This window comes from Acipenser ruthenus, chromosome 4, assembly GCF_902713425.1.
Source record: "Acipenser ruthenus chromosome 4, fAciRut3.2 maternal haplotype, whole genome shotgun sequence".
NCBI classification, from domain to species: domain Eukaryota; kingdom Metazoa; phylum Chordata; class Actinopteri; order Acipenseriformes; family Acipenseridae; genus Acipenser; species Acipenser ruthenus.
Window position 1 is genome coordinate 48124938 of NC_081192.1, and position 22859 is coordinate 48147796.

General features: G+C 34.8%; 1 protein-coding gene across 2 annotated transcripts; it reads right to left on the reverse strand.

Moving 5' to 3' along the window:
• Window positions 1-624: 624 nt before the first annotated feature.
• dbf4 (DBF4 zinc finger) lies at window positions 625-22477 on the reverse strand. 2 transcript variants are annotated; one of them, XM_033999442.3, is made up of 13 exons: window positions 22346-22475; window positions 21845-21940; window positions 21301-21476; window positions 20734-20928; window positions 20577-20627; window positions 12985-13054; window positions 12547-12620; window positions 11663-11708; window positions 11467-11512; window positions 10114-10239; window positions 9276-9411; window positions 7829-7944; window positions 625-2989 (listed from the first exon to the last, which is right to left on the reverse strand). In XM_033999442.3, exons 2-13 carry the CDS (start codon window positions 21888-21890, stop codon window positions 1903-1905), a joined length of 2169 nt encoding a protein of 722 aa, XP_033855333.3. In that variant the 5' UTR covers window positions 21891-21940; window positions 22346-22475; the 3' UTR covers window positions 625-1902. The 2 variants fall into 2 exon arrangements, with proteins under 2 accessions (XP_033855333.3, XP_058878461.1); XM_059022478.1 differs by lacking the exon at window positions 7829-7944 and having other exon boundaries at window positions 2807-2989; window positions 22346-22477.
• Between the last annotated feature and the right edge of the window lie 382 nt (window positions 22478-22859).

The window sequence follows — 22859 nt, forward strand, 5'->3', positions numbered from 1 at the left end:
GTCGGCGACTTGCACAGAGTGAGTGGCACCCTGAACCAAAACTGCTACCACAGCATTTTGCAGTGCCATGCAATACCCTCTGGTATACGCCTAGTTGGTCAGGGGTTCATCCTACAGCAAGATAATGACCCAAAACATACCTCCAGGCTATGTCAGAACTACCTTAGAAGAAAAGAACAAGACGGTAGGCTTCAAATCATGGAATGGCCCAGCACAGTCTCCAGACTTAAACCCCATCGAGCTGGTTTGGGATGAACTGGACAGAAGGGTGAAAGCAAAGCAACCTACAAGTGCAACACATTTGTGGGAACTTCTGCAACAGTGTTGGGAAGAACTTTCCGAACAATATTTGATTTCCATTGTAGAAAGAATGCCACGAGTGTGTTCGGCTGTTATATCTGCAAAAGGTGGCTACTTTGAGGAGTCAAAAATTGAGATTAAATTTTGTTAAACAAAACGATTCCATGATTTCTTTTTTATCTCCAATTGTTTATTTGTTCTATGCTTTAATTTCAGAGTACATTGAGACATTAAACTGCGTAAATTTCAATAAAAACTGGAAAAATGGAGGTGTTCTAAAACTTTTGACCGGTAGTGTGTATATATATATATATATATATATATATATATATACACACACACACACACACACACACACACACACACACAGTTTCTTCCTGGGACATAATTTCCTGTGCTTTATGTTGCATGAGAATTGTAACTAAAGTGTAAATTAAATAAATCCCAATTTATATTTTAAATAACAACCAAAGAATCAAAAAGGTGAAGTGATAATATTAGTGTAATTATAACATTTTGTTTATCACACTTGTAAAATCTCTCTTAATTGTGTACAATCTGTTTTTTCTGGCATCACATTTCCCCCAACAGGCCAAATTACTGAAAATCATACCCGATTACATATGTGGTTTTCATGTCGACGGCACAATCTAGAGGATAACCGCATCACAAGCCACACTATCTGTCTGTAAGTCAAAGTATCTGGTTGGAGGTACATTTAAATCCAACAATCCCAGTTTTGTGGTTTCTCAGAGGGGGTAACCATAGGCATAAACTCTGGTTTGCGAAGATAATTGCTCTTATGATCGTAGGGTGCTAATCCGTACAGCTGCTTATACCAATCAAATAGGTAAACTTGTTTTTAGTCAAATTATTAATTGGCATTAATATATTAGTTATTTTAGGGGACAGTGTTTCATATGGTTAATTTGTATGATGTCTGCAGTAAATTACACAGATTTACAAAAAAAAAGTATACTTTACTTTCAGAATCCCATTCCTATCAACCTGTTGTAATTACCACATAGTAATACATGCTTATGTGCATAAACAAAACAATAAAAAAGAAAAAAACAAATCCACCTTATTTCTTTAAATACACTTAGAAAACAGCCCTATACCACATCAGAACAATTAGTCAGAAAATTCCAGTTTTAATGTTTTATAGATTAATGTCACAGATGGGGAAAGAGTGTGATATTTACTGAAACCATTAATGAAAATCAAATTATTCAGATGCAAATGTATTTTGTTTAAAAAAAAGAGCATGTGTACATTTAATTACAAAGGATACAATATAAATGCTAAAAAGATGTAAACAGTATAAGGATAACTTATGAATTTCATACTGTCAAATTAAAATATGCTTGGATATTTTAAATTATACCTTTCAATCCAGCACAAAAATTGCTAAACATACAAAGCCAATGGCCTTTTCTTGTTTTGCATTAAAAGGCACTTTTATCACAAATAAACAGGGATGGGCATAAACTGGCAGTTTTAACATCCATGGCTACTCCAGCCCAACATATTCCACACAGGGTAAGGTTAACACTGTGCAAAGTATACTTGTTAATGTAATACTGTATTTCTAGTTACAATCTAGAATCCTGGAAATGTTGATGCCGATGAAGCAGTATCTGTGAATAGTGAAAAGAGTGCATGCATAGGTTGCCTTTCATCAGGGCCAGATTCAGAAGAAGATTCTTCACATTTCGTAGAGCACGAAAAACCAGCAAACTCACAGTCCATATCTTCACTGGTTTGGAATAGCTGCCACAAATCTTCAGTGGCAGGACTCAACATACACCCGTTCTGCCTCAGCAGATGCTCCTTTTTCTGTTCACTGAACATGTGTTGGGTTTGTTTCTCATTTCTCTTTTTAGTTCTTTTGAGTCCTTTCACTTTCCTTTGTAATTTTACAGAAGGTGAAGAAAGTGTTCTACTAGGGCTGTAACCAATATTTGTTGACTGTCCTTCCACAACAGCTTCTTGAACTGGATCTCCGGCACACTGAATGAACAGCTCATTTTGCATTTTGCTTTCCACAGACTCTGTATCATGAAGACCAGGTGTAGACATTTTGAAGTATTTAGCTTGATTTCGACAGATATCCTGTTTATGTTTTTGTTTTGGACTGCTTTCACAAACATTTCTTTTCATAGCTTGTTTATTTAATTTAAAAGCAACATCTGTCCTACAAAGGCGTACATGGGCTTCTGAGAGTTTTCCAACATAAGCTGATCCACAATTCAATACTGTTTCTTTTTCAGTTTGAAAATTCACAGTATCCTGACGTTTTGAAATCAAATTATTTGTTTCTCGTTTTTGGGTGTTAAACTGCTTTTTAGTCAACAGATTGCTCCTCTTAGTATTGTGAAACTGTGCAGATCTTTGCGTGTCAGGAATGTTTTTTTCAGGAAACATCCTTATAAGAATGCTTGAATCCAATGACTGACCGTTACTTGTTGCATGTACAGTGCTGTCTGCAGTGCAAGTAACAATAGATTCAGCAGTATGATTCCACAAAGTTGATGCACCTGCTGTGTCTTCACAGCAAAAATCTTCATGAGTTAATGAATTATGCCTCCCTTTACTTTCTGCAATTCCAGTGATGATTTCTTGCCTTCCATCAATATTTATCCCAGCTGTTGAAGTCTGAAAGGAAGCACCCAAACTGCACTTCACCCTAGGCATAAGAAAAATAAAAGTTCAAAACTGTAAATAACAATTGTGAATACTGGGTACAAAAGGAACCATGTCCCTGTTTTAACCACGCCTTAGTGGCAAGTATAAAAAATTTAAAAAAAAAACCCACAGATCTAAACTCTCATAGCTCAATCGTAATGTACTCTGGAAATGCAGTTTATTGGGGTACACTGCCCACTGTTAATCACACATTTAAAACTACAAATCCCATACCCTGCCAATTTCACCGATTTATCAGTGCAATGGCTACTCGTTTCCACAGTTTGAAAACTTGTCAAACCAAGATGAGTAAAATAAATTATTTTCATGTGATTGGAGAAGTTTCAAAAGAAACTGATGAACAAAATTCAGGTTTGTTGGCGTCTTTACAAGAAATGAGCAATGAAGATATTTATTATTATTATTATTATTATTATTATTTTTATTATTATTATTATTTCAATGTTTCCAGTACTGAAAAAGGTTACACAAGTCTACAGGTCTGAAGGGACTTAATGTATGTGTACTATATAGTATTTAAATATGTATCATGCACTTAAAACATAAATATATGTTGTTGTTTTTTTGTTTGCTTGTTTTTTTTAAATCATTACCCGAAAAAGATCCGGGTACTCAGGTATTTTTCACGACAGGTACCCGGTTCCAGATTTTCTACCTGTGCCGACCTCTAATTTTATTTATATATATATATATATATATATATTTATATTTATATATATATATATATATATATATATATATATATATATATATATATATATATATATATATATATATATATACACACACACACACGCTGCTGTGCAAAAGTCTTAGACAAGTTGCATTTTTCTACTCTGATGCATTATGTGGATCAACAATTTACTCAAAACCTCCACTAGTGTTTTCTACTATTATAACAACCTTGACTTGCATAAAGAAGGAAAAACATTGAGTGAAATAGCTCGCATCACTTGATTTTCAAGGTGTGGTATCCGAAGCATAATCAACAAGTACAGAGAAACATCATCTGTAATTGACAAACCCAGGACTGGAAGACCCAAAAAGCTGTCTAACAAGGATAAGCAAAGATATCCTTAAGGAATCGAAAGAAGACAAGCGTTGAATTGACAACAGAACTGGCAGAAGGTAGGTAGTGTATACACATGTATGTATATATATATATATATATATATATATATATATATATATATATATATATATATATATATATATATATATATATATATATATATATATATATATATATAAAGCCTGACATCGGGTAGAAGAATTCAGAGTCGGTTCTAGGCCTTCTAGAACCGAGTGACCCGATTCCTGGAAAGGGTTAATTACGTTTTTGCCCCTAAAGCACTACAAACTAATGCGCACATGTTTGTGGCTGTAGGTCGAAATAATCAAGTTATAAGGTCGTTGTACGTCATGGCCGGAGAAGGGGAGAAGGGAAGGGAATGCATGCCAGCTGACCGCACGCATTTCTGTGTGTTCTGCTTTCACATTTTTTAAATGGTCAGTTTGAGAAATAAACTTTTCAACAGCTGGCCCTGCTTTAGTACAAAGCTCACGCTACATACTGGTAACGTTGCTCTTAAATTACTGTGGCTGATTCTTTGGCTGAAGAGATATTAGCTCATCATCTAACCATGGAATCTTGTGCAATTAAATCACTTAAACTCCTGACTGTAAAAAATGCAACAAAATCTACTGGGATGCAAGACGCAAGAGACGAAAAAAAAAAAATCTATTCGTGTTGACTCAAAACTTTATTTAGGCACTCTACGATTTGACTAGACAACATTGGTTTATTGGAGTTCACAAAGATAACTTTATTCAGCTTAGTACGGTAACCTTTTCATGTCCTTGTTTGTTTAATTTTTGCTCTCTTTTTGCTGCATTACAGCCCTTCATTAATTACGTTAAGTTTTCAGGGTATTTTGTTAATGGTATGTGTGCAAGACACAAACCTTAAGTGTATTTTTATTTGTTGCTGTTCTTGTTCTAAATTTCCTAAACAACTATTCATTTTAAGCAATTTTTTCACACATTTGGTCACCATCAAAACTGTTGCAAGAAACTGGGGTTAATGTATTCTGCTGGTGTTAATATACCTGTTGAAGACACGTTAGTGTCGAAACGTGTTTGTTTTACAACTATGTCCTTTTTTTAAAATCAAGAGATTTTGATGAAGAATATAAACGAGCGGGAGTCAAGTATTTAAACCTCTTTGAAGAAGAATTTTGTTTGGTAAGCCATTTAAATATAGTTTGGCTGAAAGAAATTTAAACGCTTGCATTGCCATTGAGACTCTACTTTCATTGTGTGTGTGCACATTTTTTATATATATATATATATATATATATATATATATATATATATATATATATATATATATATATACACACACACACACACACACACACACACACACACACACATTTACACACATATTTTATTTATATATTATAGCAAAAAAAGGCATTTGTGCACTACAATGTTTATATTGACGAGGTGTTGACCAGTATAAGGTAAATACATGCAACAAGAAATGAAGTCTCTACTGAAAAACAAAAGTTCAGAATTCTTTCAGCCAGACTACCAGTTTAAACGGCTTACCAAAAAGTTTTCGTAGAGACATTCATGGTTGGACTCTCGTCATTTTTCTTCAAAAGGATTAATTATTTAACTCCTGCTCATTTATTTTCTTAATAAAATGTATCTTTATTAATTTAAAACCATGATTGTAACAAACAACGCGTTTTGACACCAAAGTGTCTTCATCAGGTTCACATTGAATGTGAATGGAAGTAGGCTTCACATTTATACCAATTAAGTTAATAATTAGTTTAATATCTTATGTCTGTGTCAATTACTAAATTTATTTGATCATGTGTAGCCTACAACCATTAATATTAAAACAGAATGCGATTAGCAACAAGTTACCAAATAAATGAACAATTCACATTATCAGTAATCGTACACACCAAAATATTCATTTGTGCATTAATCAACTTCAGATTTTGTAGTTTCGTCTATGTATAAAACCAGCAACTAATGAAAATTGGTTAACAAACTCTCTACATGGTAATTTCCGATGTGGTAAATGTACACATTGTTCAAATACATATAACACTAAGCATTTTAATCATCCACATACAGTTAAAAGATACACTATTAAAGGATTTATTAATTGCAATACCACTCATGTGATTTATATGCTTAAATGTCTGTGCGGATTAGCTTATATAGGACAAACAAAAAGGAATTTGAAAATACGTATTGGTGAACATAAAGCTGCAATTGGAAACAAAAACATGGATTATGCTATAGCACGACATTATAGAAAATTGAATCATGGCTCTGCATCAAGCTTAAAATATATAGCGATTGAAAAAGTCAATCTCTGAAAGAGGAGGTAATATACTTAAAACACTTTTGAGAAGAGAGTCTTTTTGGATTTTTACTTTAAAAACAATGGAACCATATGGGTTAAATGAAACCCTGGATCTCAGTTCTCATCTCTAATAATCTAGATATATGTTGTCATTAGTTAAGAATTGAACTGGATTATATGTTAAGTAGATACAGCTGATATGTTTATGTAAAGGAGTGTTTAAAGCATAATTGTTACTTAACTGAAGTTGATTAATGCATAAATGAATATTTTGGTGTGTACGATTACTGATAATGTGAATTGTTCATTTATTTGGTAACTTGTTGCTAATCGCATTCTGTTTTAATATTAATGGTTGTAGGCTACACATGATCAAACAAATTTAGTAATTGACACAGACATAAGATATTAAACTAATTATTAACTTAATTGGTATAAATGTGAAGCCTACTTCCATTCACATTCAATGTGAACCTGATGAAGACACGTTGGTGTCAAAACGCGTTGTTTGTTACAATCATGGTTTTAAATTAATAAAGATACATTTTATTAAGAAAATAAATGAGCAGGAGTTAAATAATTCATCCTTTTGATGAAAAATGACAAGAGTGCGACCATGAATGTCACTATGAAAACTTTTTGGTAAGCTGTTTAAACTGGTAGTCTGGCTGAAAGAATTCTGAACTTTTGTTTTTCAGTAGACTTCACTTCTTGTTGCATGCATATATATATATATATATATATATATATATATATATATATATATATATATATATATATATATATAATCTATCTATCTATCAGAACGACGCCATCTCGCATTCGTAAATACTGACACTTACTTTTAAAGGGAGATGCAGCATTGTTGTGCCTAACCCCTGAAAAAGTTGTCAATGTTTTTTTTTTTGTTCTTGCATTTCTAACCATTGTAATCGCAGTCTAGAGTACAAACAGATTGATACACGATGGTGCGATTGACAGAACTGTCGGCGCGTACCAGTAGCAAGCCAGTCGCATACCAGTAAAGGTACGCGTACCACAGGTTGAAAACCACTTGTCTAGCCGGTCAAGTGGAGTGGCTCCACTACAACAGGTCGCGTGGAAAAGTGAGATGTGCGATTTTAGCTAAACAGGGATTCAAAGAGGAATCGAATCCTGAAAATGGATTCAGGTGATATCACGAGAACCGGGTAACCCGGATACCAGAGTAACCTGTGTCACCCCTAATTAATATATTAATATATTATATATATATATATATATATATATATATATATATATATATATATACATATATATATATATATACACACACTTTTTTTTTTAAACATGCCACAAACAAGAACAACTGGTGCAGTTACAGGGGTTGGGTTCTAGCAATAATACAACATAAAAACAATTCATGCAACTGTTCCTTCATATACTTACCTTTTCTTTGGCTTTTTGAATTCAACAAAATCACAGACAAACTGGGAGATCACTTTATCCACAACTTCATACTCTTTGCTTGTTGAAAATACCTTGTGACGCTCACTTTTAATATGCTGAAAAGAGAAATGTATGTAATAAAAAAAAACTGTCTAAATGATCATTTTAAACTTTTTAGTTTCTGTTATTTACTATTATTATAATTATTATTATTATTGTCTGCGTTGTAAAACGCAGACATTGTTTTCTCTCGGTTTCTTTATTGTCTGCGTTGTAAAACGCAGACATTGTTTTCTCTCGGTTTCTTTATTATTATTATTATTATTATTATTATTATTCCAGTTTCCAACAAAATTCCGCACGCATCTCCTCCTAGAGCTTTAAACTGATCAACTCAAAACTTTGCACAACTACTGCACTCTATCTCACTTGAGTTGCTATTACTTTTGGTGGCGATCGGACTGGTGGATTTGGGGGTAACAGGTCATGACCCCCAAAAATTAAACGGCTTATAACTCCTTTTAGGAGCAAGATAGGGTCATAGTTACAATTGAACATGTATAGAAACCTATTGATTCTCTATCACTATACGCGAGTTTCGTTGACCTACGACCTTCCCAGAGCCAGATATCGACATGTGGCTGTTTCAAGAATGACAGCTAAAAACTGGACAGCTCCTACTCCTACAGTTTTCAACCGATTTTCGCTCAGCTCTTCCACTATGTTTGAATTTAGTTGCTATTACATTTTGTAGTGATCGGATTTGAAATGTGGGCTCAGTGCCCACAAAAATGCCACATTCCAACTTTTTCTGTCTGCCCTCTGGTGGCCAAATCTTGTAATTGCAGATATGACAGTATAGTGCTCCTTAAACACTGCAGATAGTCATGTTTACTATAGAACCTGTACAGAAAACCAAGTATGCCATATCCAAAAATGACCTTGACCTGTCGTGTTTTACAACCCAGACGAAGTTTCTCCAGAAACTTCCATTCTAGTTATTCTTATTCATTTCTCAGCAGATGCCCTTATCCAGGGCAACTTACAAATGTTACAAGATATCACTATTTTTTACATACAATTACCCATTTATACAGTTGGGTTTTTTACTGGAGCAATCTAGGTAAAGTACCTTGCTCAAGGGTACAGCAGCAGTGTCCCCTACCAGGGATTGAACCCACGACCCTCCGGTCAAGAGTCCAGAGCCCTAACCACTACTCCACACTGCTGCCTTAAACAACTACAAATTATCGCTTGGCAATTACAAGTGGTTGCAATATTGACAGTCCAGAAATAACAGCAAACTACTTTTCCCACAAATGAACTAATTAGAAAAGTGCAACCAGTTCATTATTGTTTACAATGAAATTATTGTATGCGCAATTCCAGGTACACCTTAATATCCTAATACAAGCCTGGTGTTTTTTCTAAATACAAGAATACTTACAGCATTCATATCTTCATACTTCATCACACAACATTCACAGAAGCCTTTCTTCTTTTTTACTTTAAGGTCCTGAGTTTTGACTTTGACCTTGGCCTTTAACTTCATACCGCAGTCTTGATCCCTTGCCATTTTGTTGCTGTATAAAATAAGAGATTTTGGTAAAAGCCATCTTTACAAAGAAATACAGGCAATAAAATAATTACCAACCAAAAATTTAATAGTATTTACATTAAACATGGGCTTATCCAAGTGACATAAACTCCCAGAAAATGTATTTTCTATATTGTCACAGTTTCATTTTATACAGCTATGCACATAGGGTTTTCTATTTCCAGCTTCTTTTCACACAGGACTCATTACACTAACTATTGTACTCGCTTCCACATCTTTTTAGAACTCTGTAATATGTAACTGCAGGATGCATGCACAGACTGAATATAAAATATATTAATAAACTATAAATGTAAGAAATATCCACAATAAACCATAAAAAAATGGCTGGTATCAATACATCCAATACATCCTCAGATTAACACTTCAGTCTTGAGCGATCATGAATTTTATAGTAAAATGTATTTTATTTTTCCTTTCACCAAAATGTTTTGCAAACTGCACTTTTTGTATTAAGGCCTTCATATATCTGGTCCTATGTGAGCTGTTATGAGTTTGGTATTACCCCTGCCATTCGGTTTACAGGAGGTGGTTAACAAAAAAAAAAAGAAATCCTTATTTTACGGTAATTATTTACAAAATCTTTTTTTTTTTTTTTTTACTTTTGACCTGAATCGTACTGCATAGGTATCTTGGATTTTAGCTATCATAGGTAAAGAACACATACTCATGTTGATCTTTTCTGTCACCTTCCTTGCTTTTTTTCTCCAAATCAAAAGGACAAGAAGGAACCGGATTGTTGAAGTTGATCTCTGGTAAATTAGGCAGCACCTGGTATACTGGCCTGTAGTGCCTGTTATGAATACAGAACATGTTTTCAAAATAAAAATGGATTTGTAAAACTAATCTGCACCACTCAACCAAGCTTTAACAAAACAGACCACACACACAACTTGTAGTTTTTTTTCTTCTGCCGTTTCAAAATAGAATCATAAGACTTCATTTATTAAATGCAGACAAAACAGTTTTCTATAAAATGTATCAAACTAAGCATAAACAAGTAACAACAAGAAAAAAGGTACTACTACCATATTTCTTTGAATTTAAGACACAGACCCAGGGATGGAAATAAGACTCCTATTGCATTGCACTTTTACACATTCCAGGTTGCTCCAGTAAAAACCTAACTAAAATAAATAGGTAATTGTATGTAGAAAATAATGTGATTGTATGTAAAAATAACGTGATATATTTGTAACAATTGTAAGTCACCCTGGATAAGGGCATCTGCTAAGAAATAAATAATAATAATAAAAACAGTAAAATCAGGAATGGATCAAACTCCTATGCAATCAGAGTCTTATTTCCATTCCTGCAGACCAAATTGCTTACTCTCAGTTTGAGGAAAAAATAAAACATCAAATAAAAGATGCATTTACAAAAAATACAAACTCAGTTATGCATATAAGAAAATGACGTATGGAGGCAGTTTGTAGCCGTCTGCTGTCACAAAGAGCATTACAGTTATGCACTGCTTCTCATTTCCAGTCGTGATTACTTGCACCCGTTTCTCCTTTTTTGTGAATTGTGGTATTGCTTGGCATGTTGATCAGCATTTCCGATCGGTCCAAGCTGGTACTGTTTGTTAGAACGGAGCCTAATAATAAAACGCTGAAGTTATTATTATTATTATTATTATTATTATTATTATTATTATTATTATTATTATTATTATTATTATTATTTATTTCTTAGCAGACGCCCTTATCCAGGGCGACTTACAATCGTAAGTCAAATATTATAGAAGCTTCGAATTCCTCAGGAAGCTAATAACACTTCTTAGAAAATGGCTGCCTGTATGTCATGGATGATTCTAGATCGAGCAGCATGTTTTTGTTCATCTTTTTTCGGGCAGTCGGTCACGTTTCTGTTTGTGTACTCAGACTTTTTTTGCCGATTTTAATACGCGCATCACTATGCTCTAATTTAAGACGTAGGTCACTTTTGAGAAGAAAAAAATGTTTTAAAAACTGTGTCTTAAATTCAAAGGAATACAGTATTTTGAAGGATGAAAGCTTACCTGCTTCTATCTTCAACCTTTAAAAACGGCTTTGTTAGTCTTTCAGCTGAAGAAGCAAAAACAAAAAAAAGCATTTAGTAAATAAGCAAAGCCTTAGCAATGGTACCGATGTTTAGATATTTCAACCTCCACCCCAATACCTTATTTATCATTTATTACAAGGGTACTCAGCAATCCAACTATAAGAAATACATACCTTTTACTTTGCTAGCAGCAGGTTTTTCAACAGGGGTTTTCTTGGCCTATTCAGAAAGTCAAATTACAATGCATCCTTAAAGGTATTAATTACAATATACTCAATAAAGACTGCATTAACTGCTTTATCGGAAACAAAAAGCAAGCCTGCATATTTATAGATAAGATTTGATATTGTTCCACTGTTACATAACTGTACGTCGCTTTATAGGGACGCCTTGGGAGAAGTAAAAATATCCAGAATAAGTGGCTGTCCTAATTAAACAAGGCATTTGAGACAACCTTAGTCGTACTTTTTTGTTTCTAAATGAAAACAAAAATAATGATAATAATAATAAATGTTAAATGCATCATTTTAAATACAAGTCTTTTTTTTATTTCTAAACAAAATCGCTGTTTTTCATTTCTACATGAAAATGAAAAAATAACGATCACATCTTATCACAAGGTGAGGCACCTGCGATGTTGACACACCAACTTTCTTTGCGACAGCAGCCTGAGAAACCACAGGAGACTCCAGTTCCTTCGAGTTCAACGTGGTTTACGCAATTCACAGCGTAATCACACTCACTGCACTGTGCTAAGCGAACCTGTCTTGCTCTGAAAAGCGATCTCCGTTCATCATTTGATAATACTAAAGTGAAGTCCCAATTAAAATGACATCAATAACATTGGGAAGAACCATCTCCTACAGCTGTGTCCCATTTAAGCAGAAATCCTGATTATCCCGATTAGACAACGCTGACTGTACCTGTGAACTGATAAACCTTGAAACAGATGCACCTGCACAGAATAATGCCCCTGCCGTGCTATGGAAATACAGTGAACTATTTGTAGCACAATTACAGGACTACTAAAATATAAAGGAAAAAATAAAATTCTTACCGTCTCTGTGAGAACAGGATCCTTGTAGAGTGTAGGGAGCTCTTTTTTCTTTTTTTCAATATACAATTTTATATCTGGCATTGTCATCAAGGTCTAATAGGACAGATTCAAATAAGATTTGCACTGCAACATGCATTTTCCATACATACACTGACACATAGCTAACAAGGATAACAGTAATGCATTAATAAAGTATTGGGCACATGTTCCCTACATTTATAAGATCCAACAGCAATGCATAATTCCTATTTAAGGTGCAGTAGCTGTAGAGGACTAACTACCTAATAATAAAAAAAATTACAAAATAGCATACAACACTTACAAACCGCTTGCTATAACTAACCTGGTTGGTATTAATATAGCATATGTGATTTTTTTTTTTTTTTGCATGCTAATGCTCTTGGTCCTTCATAACAGAAATAATATTGAAAAGGATACCATCGATATACAGTATTTTGACTCCCCAGGCCAGGGCATTTGACAAAATTCTATTGGCTGGAATCAGTTCCTGAGAAGGAAAAAAAAAAATAGTTTGAGTATCATATGCATTACATTAAAGCAAACGTTTCCAAACATTAACCATAACATGATCAATATTTCTATGCAAGTGGCTCTGAATGAGTCATTTTAGAGAAGGTCATTATCTTCCCACCTTATTAAAAAAAATATAAATAAATAAACTTTAGGGAAAAAGTAGCAGGATTGTCAAACAATATGCATATGAAGGACAGGAACTTAATTTGTAAAATACTAAGTCTGATGTACATGCTGAAGCCTCGATGCACCCTTGTACGCAAGAATAATACACTCATGTATATCTAAACACATATTACTTTAATATAAAATTAGGCTGAACAAAACAGAACATTCAAAATAGTTTACCCAGGTAGACCACCACTAAAGAGCACTTGGAGGAATCAGTAGAACACACCTACGTTATTTTTTATAGATACATATAAAGGTTTGAAAGGACATATCCCCGCAGTGTACAAAAATAAAAACTTTTTTTTTGATGTACACAAAAGGTTTCAATTATTAAAAAGTATCTATTTCAGGACGTTTTGGACAAAAGCCATTCAGTTGTATAGAAAGAAAAGTAAGCACAGTGCAGTAAATTTCAAGAATATATAAAGTGCTGGGACGAACACAGGATTTTCATGTTCGCATATTCGATCAATTGAAATATTTCTTTGTTTTCAAAAAGTAACACAAGCCATTATATTGCTCAGAACGCAGGCAGTGAACAGCATAGCAGCAGGGGGGCGTGGCCCCTGTCTGTGTGTGCGCCTTTATTTTACAGCAAGACATACAATATGCAACACGTGAAAGTAGAAAAATATCCCACAAGTAAAGAATACGGTATGCAGGCCTTACTTTACCCCACTGAATTAACTACAAAACAAAGGATGCCAAATAGCAGTTCAAGTTAAACATTGTTTTGTTTATTCCCAAAATAAATAGTAAATAAAGCTGACACAACACATTTTATTTATTTTCTTTTTTTTCCCATTCTTTGCCATTGCCGTTTCTTCACAGTAAACAGTGACCATAGACTAGGAAGTGACATCAGGACGGGACTCCCACGGTACGGGAATACATTTCTCTTTATGTCTGCAGGAATGGATGGAAATGGAAATTAATCTGGCAGGAACAGGTGGGACCGGGAATAAAGAGTTTTAAATCTTATGGGGACAGAACTGAAGGCTACGGGAACGGGTGGGAGCAAGATTGAAGGCTGCAGGAAGAGCAGTACAGTACCAAACGTTAGTTTGTTAGACGAGCTACAAGAACTTTGGATGCTATAATATTAAACCAATCAATGAGATGTTGTAAAATTAAACCAATCAAATGCGTATTTGTCAGAATCTGGAGGTGCATATCTAGCAAAATACAATGCAGGTATGCAAAAGAGAAGTAAGATAAAATCTAACAAATGTCCAATATTTGAGAACAATGTTGCATTATTTACAAAGAATATAAAAAGTTGTATACTGCAAGTATACTTGTGCCAAAATAGGATAGTATAATGGTACCAATAATATACTAAAACCAGTCAATTTTTGGCACAAGTATACTTGCAGAATACTACTTTTTTGTAAGGGATGATATTGGATTCTGATCCAACCTTCTTTATATCCTCTGTTAAATGCTGAACGCTAGAGGTGAACAATAACAAAAATGAAATAACAAATGTGCACGCATTACATATTAAAATGTGCAAGTGTTGTATATTAAACATACAAGTCAAATACTAAATACAGTACACACTCGTTACAACAACCCTGTTTGGGTCCAAAGCCTTTTGTTCGCTACAGTAAAAGGACAATCCAAAACGAACAATATAAGCTGCTGGAGTAAGTTAAGGAAGTCACCTTGGATAAAGGCATTAGCTAAATTATTATTAATATTAGTTATATAAAATTAGTGAGAATAACTATTGTTTTGTATTCGATTTTTTTTTGCCTGGGTTGGGAAATAACATTAACAATTTAATAAAGGTAACAACAAGATAACAAAATGTGAATCTTGGTGAGCAGAGTACAGTAGCTTGTAATTCCAGTTTGTAACTTTGTTTAAAAAAATCATAGCCTTCAATATAAATTTATATATTTTGGTTGTCGTAGTGTACATGTTACCCTTCGTTTCACTGGAGCAGAGAGACATGTAACATATACCAGTGTGCTGACTGGATAGGATTGCTTGAGTTGTCAGGGGTGTTACACGGGTAATCCTTGCGGGATTTGGTCGCAAGCAATATAGTTGCCTAGTAAATTGCCTAGACAGTTGCCGCTAGAGCTGCTGACCCACTTTCAAAATCAATTATTATTAATAATAAAAAATAAAATCGCAGAATTATTTTCATTCTCCCGTGATACTAGTAAAATTCCATACTTCTTCCAGACTAGCGTACGAACCCGGTTTCTAATAGCGATAGAACCCTCTCGATGCGTGCTCTACCGTGTGGCCTATGGCTCGGGATGCATAACTCCAGTCGCGGTCAACTACCACACAGTAGAGCCCGCATCGACGGGGTCTATGGCTTAAATACTAGCTCTACCTCCGCTACGCTCCCCTGCCTCCAGAGCCCGCTCCTTCTCCACCCTTGCTCCGCAGTGGTGGAATGACCTTCCTACAGATGTCAGGACTGCCCAGTCCCTGACCACATTCCGGCGCCTCCTTAAGACTCACCTCTTCAAACAGCACCTGTAGAACTCCTCTGTTTGTATCCTGGGACACTATCACCCTTCATGTAAATGTGCTTTATTTTGCTCTTATCTGCCCCCTATTTTACTGCATTTAATCCTGTACTTCAGAATACTGTAATCTGCCAAGTGTTTAACCTGTAGTACTTTGTATTTAATCATATCCTGATGTAACTATCACTATTATCTGCTGTATTATTGAATTGTGGTTTGTCACACTTGTACTTTGCTTGAACAAAAGTTATTGTATTTCTTGCTCTTATTGTATTACTTGTATTGTAACACTTGAAATGTATTTGCTTACGATTGTCGCCCTGGATAAGGGCGTCTGCTAAGAAATAAATAATAATAATAATAATAATAATAATAATAATAATAATAATAATAAATAAATAGGTAATGACATTTTAAAAATTCAACTGGGAACATTATGAGAATGAAAAACACAAGAAAAAAGTGTGACCCGAAAAATATCCTGGAAAGGCATGTAGGCAGCGAGAGGTTAAAAGAAAGAAAGTCTTCTCTTTTTCTTAAATATCATGGGATGGGGCATTTTTTGACAAGATGGGATGGGACAGGAATGAAAAAAATTATATGTACGTGTAACAGGGGGAGACCTGTGCTGACTCTTCTGACGTGTTCATAGTGCTGCAGGGAGAGGGCAGCAGCTCGTCAATATCTGCCTGTCAGTCATGGCAGTGACACGGAGAGGGGGGAGAGTGGGTGTGCGGACTTTCCTTCTCTCTGAGTGGCTGGGAGGCGGGTCTTGGGGGAATTGCTGACCCTATAAGTTTCATTCTGCTGTTCCCTCAGGTCTGCCCACGGAGAAGTAAACGGCGTGCGGAAGCGCTGGAGGAAAATCAGGCGAGACAAATAAATAATAAAAGAAAGAAAGATTTAGCGGTAGCGGGGGAAAAACTCTTGGGCAGCCCCGATAAAGTGGATAGCAGGCTGAGGGAGCCGCTAGGGTAGGACGGAGACCCGGGCCGTACGAGTAGCGACGGTTGGGGTGAAGCTGCCGAGTGCAGCACTTTTTATTTTGTAGTTTTGTTTACTGTGTTTTGTTTTCTCTGTTTCTTTTGCCTTTTGATTAGTATTTTTGTTCTAACCTCTGTACCCTGTACCGCTCCAGTATAGTTGTGGCTCTGTCGCTACCATAGCTGGTACGGCAGGCCACAGACAACAGCGCTGAACCCAAAATAAGTTTCTAATAAAACTGGGCACCTGTGCGGTGTTTTCAGCCTCATTTCTCTGTCTCCTGTGTCAGTGAATTACCCACCACCCTTCCACAGTACGGAACAGTACAGGTTGGGAAAAATTCTGGTGGGACAGGATGGGAGCAAAAATTACATTGAAACATTTCACGGGATGGGACAGAACAATGTATGATGGGACAGGATGGGACGGAACTCACTCGTTACCTTTCCTTGAGGGGCGGAAGTACTATATTCGCCATCTTTAGGGTTGCCCCAATTCCTCAGGGAACGAATTAAGGGTGTTTTATGTGCCCTTCACTGCACCCTTCAACTGAGTGTACAAGTTGACTTCTGCGGAAGTGGTTTTGTGCTCAAGTCCCAGAACTCTTTGCGTTAAAGGCGGAGACAAGTGGGAACAATTTGCAAATATGGCAGACGCGGCTGCACATAAATATAATGCAACTCTAGTTAGCTAGGAGATTGTAGATATTGTTAAGTTATTTAACAAGGAAATTATTTGTGAAATGTATGTTGTATTGAGTCGCTTAGCTAATAAAATTTATCTTTTTAAATCTATGATCACGATTTAAATATATGACTAGAAAGTACAAAGAAAAATCTTTTCAGCACATATCGCTTGCTAGAATTAATTATCTATCAATTAATTAATTAATTACCTAGATAGGTAGCTACAAAAACTAGTAGATGATATAAGCGAGCAATATATTTCACATTTTTTAAAATTATTTTTTACGAAATACAGGGACAGAGGAAGAGACCCTAAAATTGAGCCAGCTGTGTGTGGCAAACAATGTCCTTTTCACAGGGAAAAGATACGCCACGAAGCTGGGCTGGGAGTGGCATTTGAAACTTTTATGTAGCCTGCACACTTATTTCCATTATATGTTTTTGCAGTGATTAATAAATTAGTGTAGAACCTTTAGCCATTTCTTAGTGATACTGAATATAAAGCAAAATGTATTACCTATTGGATTTAAAGTAAAATAGATATCTTATTTAAAATATTATTTAAAACAAACAAAAAAAATGTAAATATTAGGCTACATTATGAAGTACATGTTCATAAGATGTATCAAAGTTTGCATTTTATTAACCAATATCCAATAGTTTTTCAAATTCTCAAAGTTTAAAAATAACCATATATATTTAAAATGTTCTAATTACCACTTGTTTGCTCAGTAGGGCAATAGCGCGAAGAAGTCTCCTACTTGCCAAAATCCTTGCCACAGTTCTTTGGAAAAGGAATAGTGCAAATGCTACAGCCATTCTTCCAAACTACAATCTGACAACAAAAGATTGCGTAGCTTCTTGCTCAGTCAAAGGTTAAGGCGCTGAGTGTTGATGCTGAAGTGCATCCTACACCCTACTCCCTCGCTCACCGAAGTGCACACTCTGTGACGTCAGTAAAACGTCATGCGAAGTGTACACTTGTCGAAGGGTGTAGGGTGCAAGGGAATGGTTTGGGACGCAGCCCAAGTTTCATTCCTGTGTCACTCTCTACCAGACATGTTTTCATAACATGAGGTTTACTTGTTTGCTGAATAGGCAAACGAAAACTGAAATGTAACTTTAAACACTTCAAATAAAACAAACGAGGAAATGGTGTTGTAAAATGATGGGGAAATAAAACTCACCGTTTTGGTTCTCGTTTATTACATTCCACATGCCAAAGTCGCAACAAAAAATATATAATATATACAATCTATATAAAAATCACTGCACAACATTTCCAGCAAGTTGGGCACTGTTTAATATGGATGTGCTTTTGGTAAATTTTTATGAACGTTTAAACTCTTTGCAATGTCAGCGTTTAAACCATATCTACATACACACACACTCTTTATATTACATTCTGATACTGACAGCCCTGGTTAGTATTTTCTAAGCAAATAAACCCTAAATAAGCAAATAACGTTTTAACATCGCAAAGACTCAACAAAGTGCAAAAAAAATAAATAAATAATAATAAAAAAAAAACACGTACACATGAATATATTGAAATGTTTATATTTATGGTTGTAATTAAAGTTGCTAGTGAAGATATAACTATATATACATATTGAACACATTTTCGGATAGGATAATGCTTTTAGAATAGTGTGTTTCTTAAAGGTTCATGTAACAACGGCCTGCTCTAAGTAGATTCTGGGTGGTGCCGTATACCTTCCACTTCTTAATGATCGACTTGACTGTGCTCCAAGGGATATTCAATGCCTTTGAAATCTTTTTATACCCCTCCCCTGACCTGTGCCTTTCCACAACTTTATCCCGGAGTTGTTTTGAAAGCTCCTTGGTCTTCATGGTAGTATCTTTGCTTTGAATGCACTACCCAACTGTGGGCCCTTATAGAGACAGATGTATTTAATCTGAAATCATGTGAACCACTTTTATTGCACACAGATGGACTCCATTTAATTTATTGTGTGAATTCTGAAGGCAATTGGTTGCACCTGAGCTTATTTAGGAGTGTCATAGCAAAGCGGGTGAATACTTATCTAATGAAGACTTTCCTTCCCCCCCTTCCCCATTTTTTCACACATTGAGTGTTGAGTAGGTTGTGTAAATCAAAGGAAAAAAATCCCATTTAAATGCATCAAGATTTCAGGTTGTAACACAACAAACTGTGAAAACAGCCAAGGGGGTGAATACGTAGGCACTGCATATGGTCAAGTATTACTAAATAACGTAAAGTATTCAAAATTCACATATCCACACAACTTTACATTAAATTGTAAAAAGAGATGCCTGGCCTACCTGTTTGAACTGTATCTCAGTATGTACCTCAACATACAAATGAAAACTGTACTAAACATAAACGGACGTTCGGTCCAAAAGCTTACAGAACAATTTCAAGTGAAAAAAGCCTTCCATCTATAGGTACCATACCACGCTTACTACAGGCATAAACACACAGTGCACAATGGATCGCCAGATCGACCAAGAATAAAACCCTCCCCAGTGTCAATCTTTCTGTTGCACCAATTAGAAAAGCTACTTGGAGGAAACCCAAACCCTTTCCTTTTTATAACATCCGCCCTTACTGTATCTCCTATGCGAAGGACTAATGATGATAAACTACTAAACTTAATGCATAAAAAAATATGCGTTTGGTGACATTTGTCACATGACCAGTTATACGTCTAGCACATTATTAAACGTTTTACCACTTCTTTATAGAGTTTATACATTTAAAATCCCCATCCCGTTTGTTTAAGCGACACATTTCAGAATTGTGCTTGCCTTTTCTCTGTCCCATGAGATTCAGACTCGCACTAAAGCAGCACAATGCATTTTTGACGCAGATGGCCTTCCATAGAGATAACTGTGGGTGCATAATCTGGTTTGTTTACTTTTTGCTGTCTAAAACTTTTAAATAGAGGCTCAAGAGCTCCTGTGTTGATCATGTGTGTGTGTGCTTTTTTTTTTTTTAATATATTAATCTCACATATCACACAGACCTCTTATTTGCCATTTTTAAAACTGTCACGCAAGTTCTGGTGAGATGGTAAATAAGTGTAAGGTATTTTTGTCATTTCTCGCGAACAGGAACATCTGATTTTTGTATCCGAATACATGTCGAAAAATAGATATATATGCATTTGGCACCTACCTGTTCCTTAATTACTTTTTTCACCAACGATTTTCCTCTACTAGTTAGTGCCTGAAAATAACAAGAAAAACAAATGTAAATGTACAGCTCTAAAGCAAAGACTACTGAAAAGATATCAAGAACATTTACACTGAACATAAAACAGAAACAAACTCACCGTGTCCACAGCACTATGGGAACTCCCTTTATGGCTGCCTCTTCGACTGCTGGGATGAGGAGAACTGTTACCTGCATTGTTGGCAGAATCTGGGCTTGGTACAGGGGAGTTTCGTCCGAGGGACTGTGCAAACTTTGCCTCCTTTTTGTTAGAAATGAGGTAGCGGATGTCCTTGCTGAAGAACCGTTCTATTGTCTAAAAACAAAAAAAGGGTCAAACACACTTTAACCATGAGCAAGAGTGAAATTTACACATTTTTATTTCAAACAATATTTTAGAATGTGATCCAAGTTGGAATTAAAAAGGAACTACATGACACGGCATTGTTTTCATATAGTTTCTGTGATTCACATTTATTAATACCATTCATATTTCACAAGATGTTTAGAAATAGTTGCACTTCTACAGTACATAAGGATAGCCTATTTGCTAGCTATTTATTACACCAACATGAGTCATTTGAGTACCCTTGTCTGTCAGTAGATAGACATGTTATGCTCACTTGGTGTAATCTAGAAATACAATTGTATATAATAATGTAATACAAGTATTAAGAAAGTCACTTACCCCACCAAACTCCTGAATATCTTTCTCCAAGGCTTCTGCTGCCTTTTTATATGGAAGATCTAAATAAAACACTTTTCCAGCAAAAGGTTTGGATTTTGCTTCTGAATACTCAGCAACTCTTCCAGTATTTTTTACTGTCCCTTTGTTTTTTTCTGTTTTTTCATGGATACCTGCAGCTGAAATAAGATAAAAAGGCACACTACTGTAAGACTGCTATTTAAACTTTTTTTTTTTTTTTTTTTTTTTTTTAAATTTTCAAATATCAACCATAACAGTACTTGGTACTGTTTACATTGCCCCTATGTTCACAGTAAGTGGGAAATATATCATTACTGAGGCCGGGAGGATTTTTACATTTAGGTTCGCTTTTTAAAGAACTGTTGCTAGGAATTAGGCTTGTATGATGATTTATAAATTGATAACAGCACTTAAATGTTACGTAAATATTAGATTATTTTTTGTTAAGGATTATTTTATATATGGCATACTGAAACGTTGGGGAAGCTAGCTCTTTTGAACAAAAACTTGACCTCCAGTACCGTACCTTTTGACTTAACTTTTGCATCATGAGAGACAAAACCAGGTTTCATTTTCAATAAATATTACATCCTTTGTAATACAGATTTATTTGGGACAGTGTCTGCATAAAAAAAACAAAAAAAAAACAACAACAAACGAAATCATTAAGTAAAAAGTAACTGGAACAGATTATTGTAGCAAGTGAAGTGACTAATGTTCACAATTGCAACAAATATAAACAAAACAAAACATTAAAAAACAAAAGAAACTTAGTTAAAACTAAAGACAAGAGAACCACCATAATATCCATTGGGGAAAAAAAACCAAAAAAAAAAAACCGTCACAGATATTTTTTAAAAACCGTCACAGCGCGTACGGTACATTATACAGTCACTAGAAAAACGTTGTTTCTGTTTTTTGTTACAGCAAATCTGCACATATACAGTTTTTTAAAATATTTAAATAAAACATGAAATATTGTGCATTATACAACCCTTCCCATACATTTCGATAAACAAATGCTTACCTGCAACTTTTATAAAATAAATATGCTGAAGCTCCCGAAAACTAATCTCTAATATTTCTTCTTCCCGCCTTGCGCAGTGTCTGTAGTAATATCCCAGAACCCCTACAGAACAATGAAAAAGCCTATTTGCACATTCGGTTATCCAGTTTCAATACAGATTTTGGGCCAGAGGCTTTGCCTCTGTGAAACTTTATTTCCATCAGTTTCTCTAAAAGCTAAATCTGCCAGGCTCATTGTTTGCAAATAGATATTCTTCACATTTTGTGATTTTTTTTTGTATTAAAATTATTTTTTAAATAATGTTTTTTTTTTTTTGTACTGTTTGTGTTAAACGTGTTATTGTATTACTTCTGTTCTAAATAATTGTTGATGAAGTGTTTATTTTTCTTAAATTCATGAGATCAGTTGAACATTTTGTTAAATGAAATTTAATGAAATGAAATTACAAAAATAAAACGATTTTGTATTTGAAATCATGACATTTATCTTACCGGACAGTTGAACTTTAAATAAA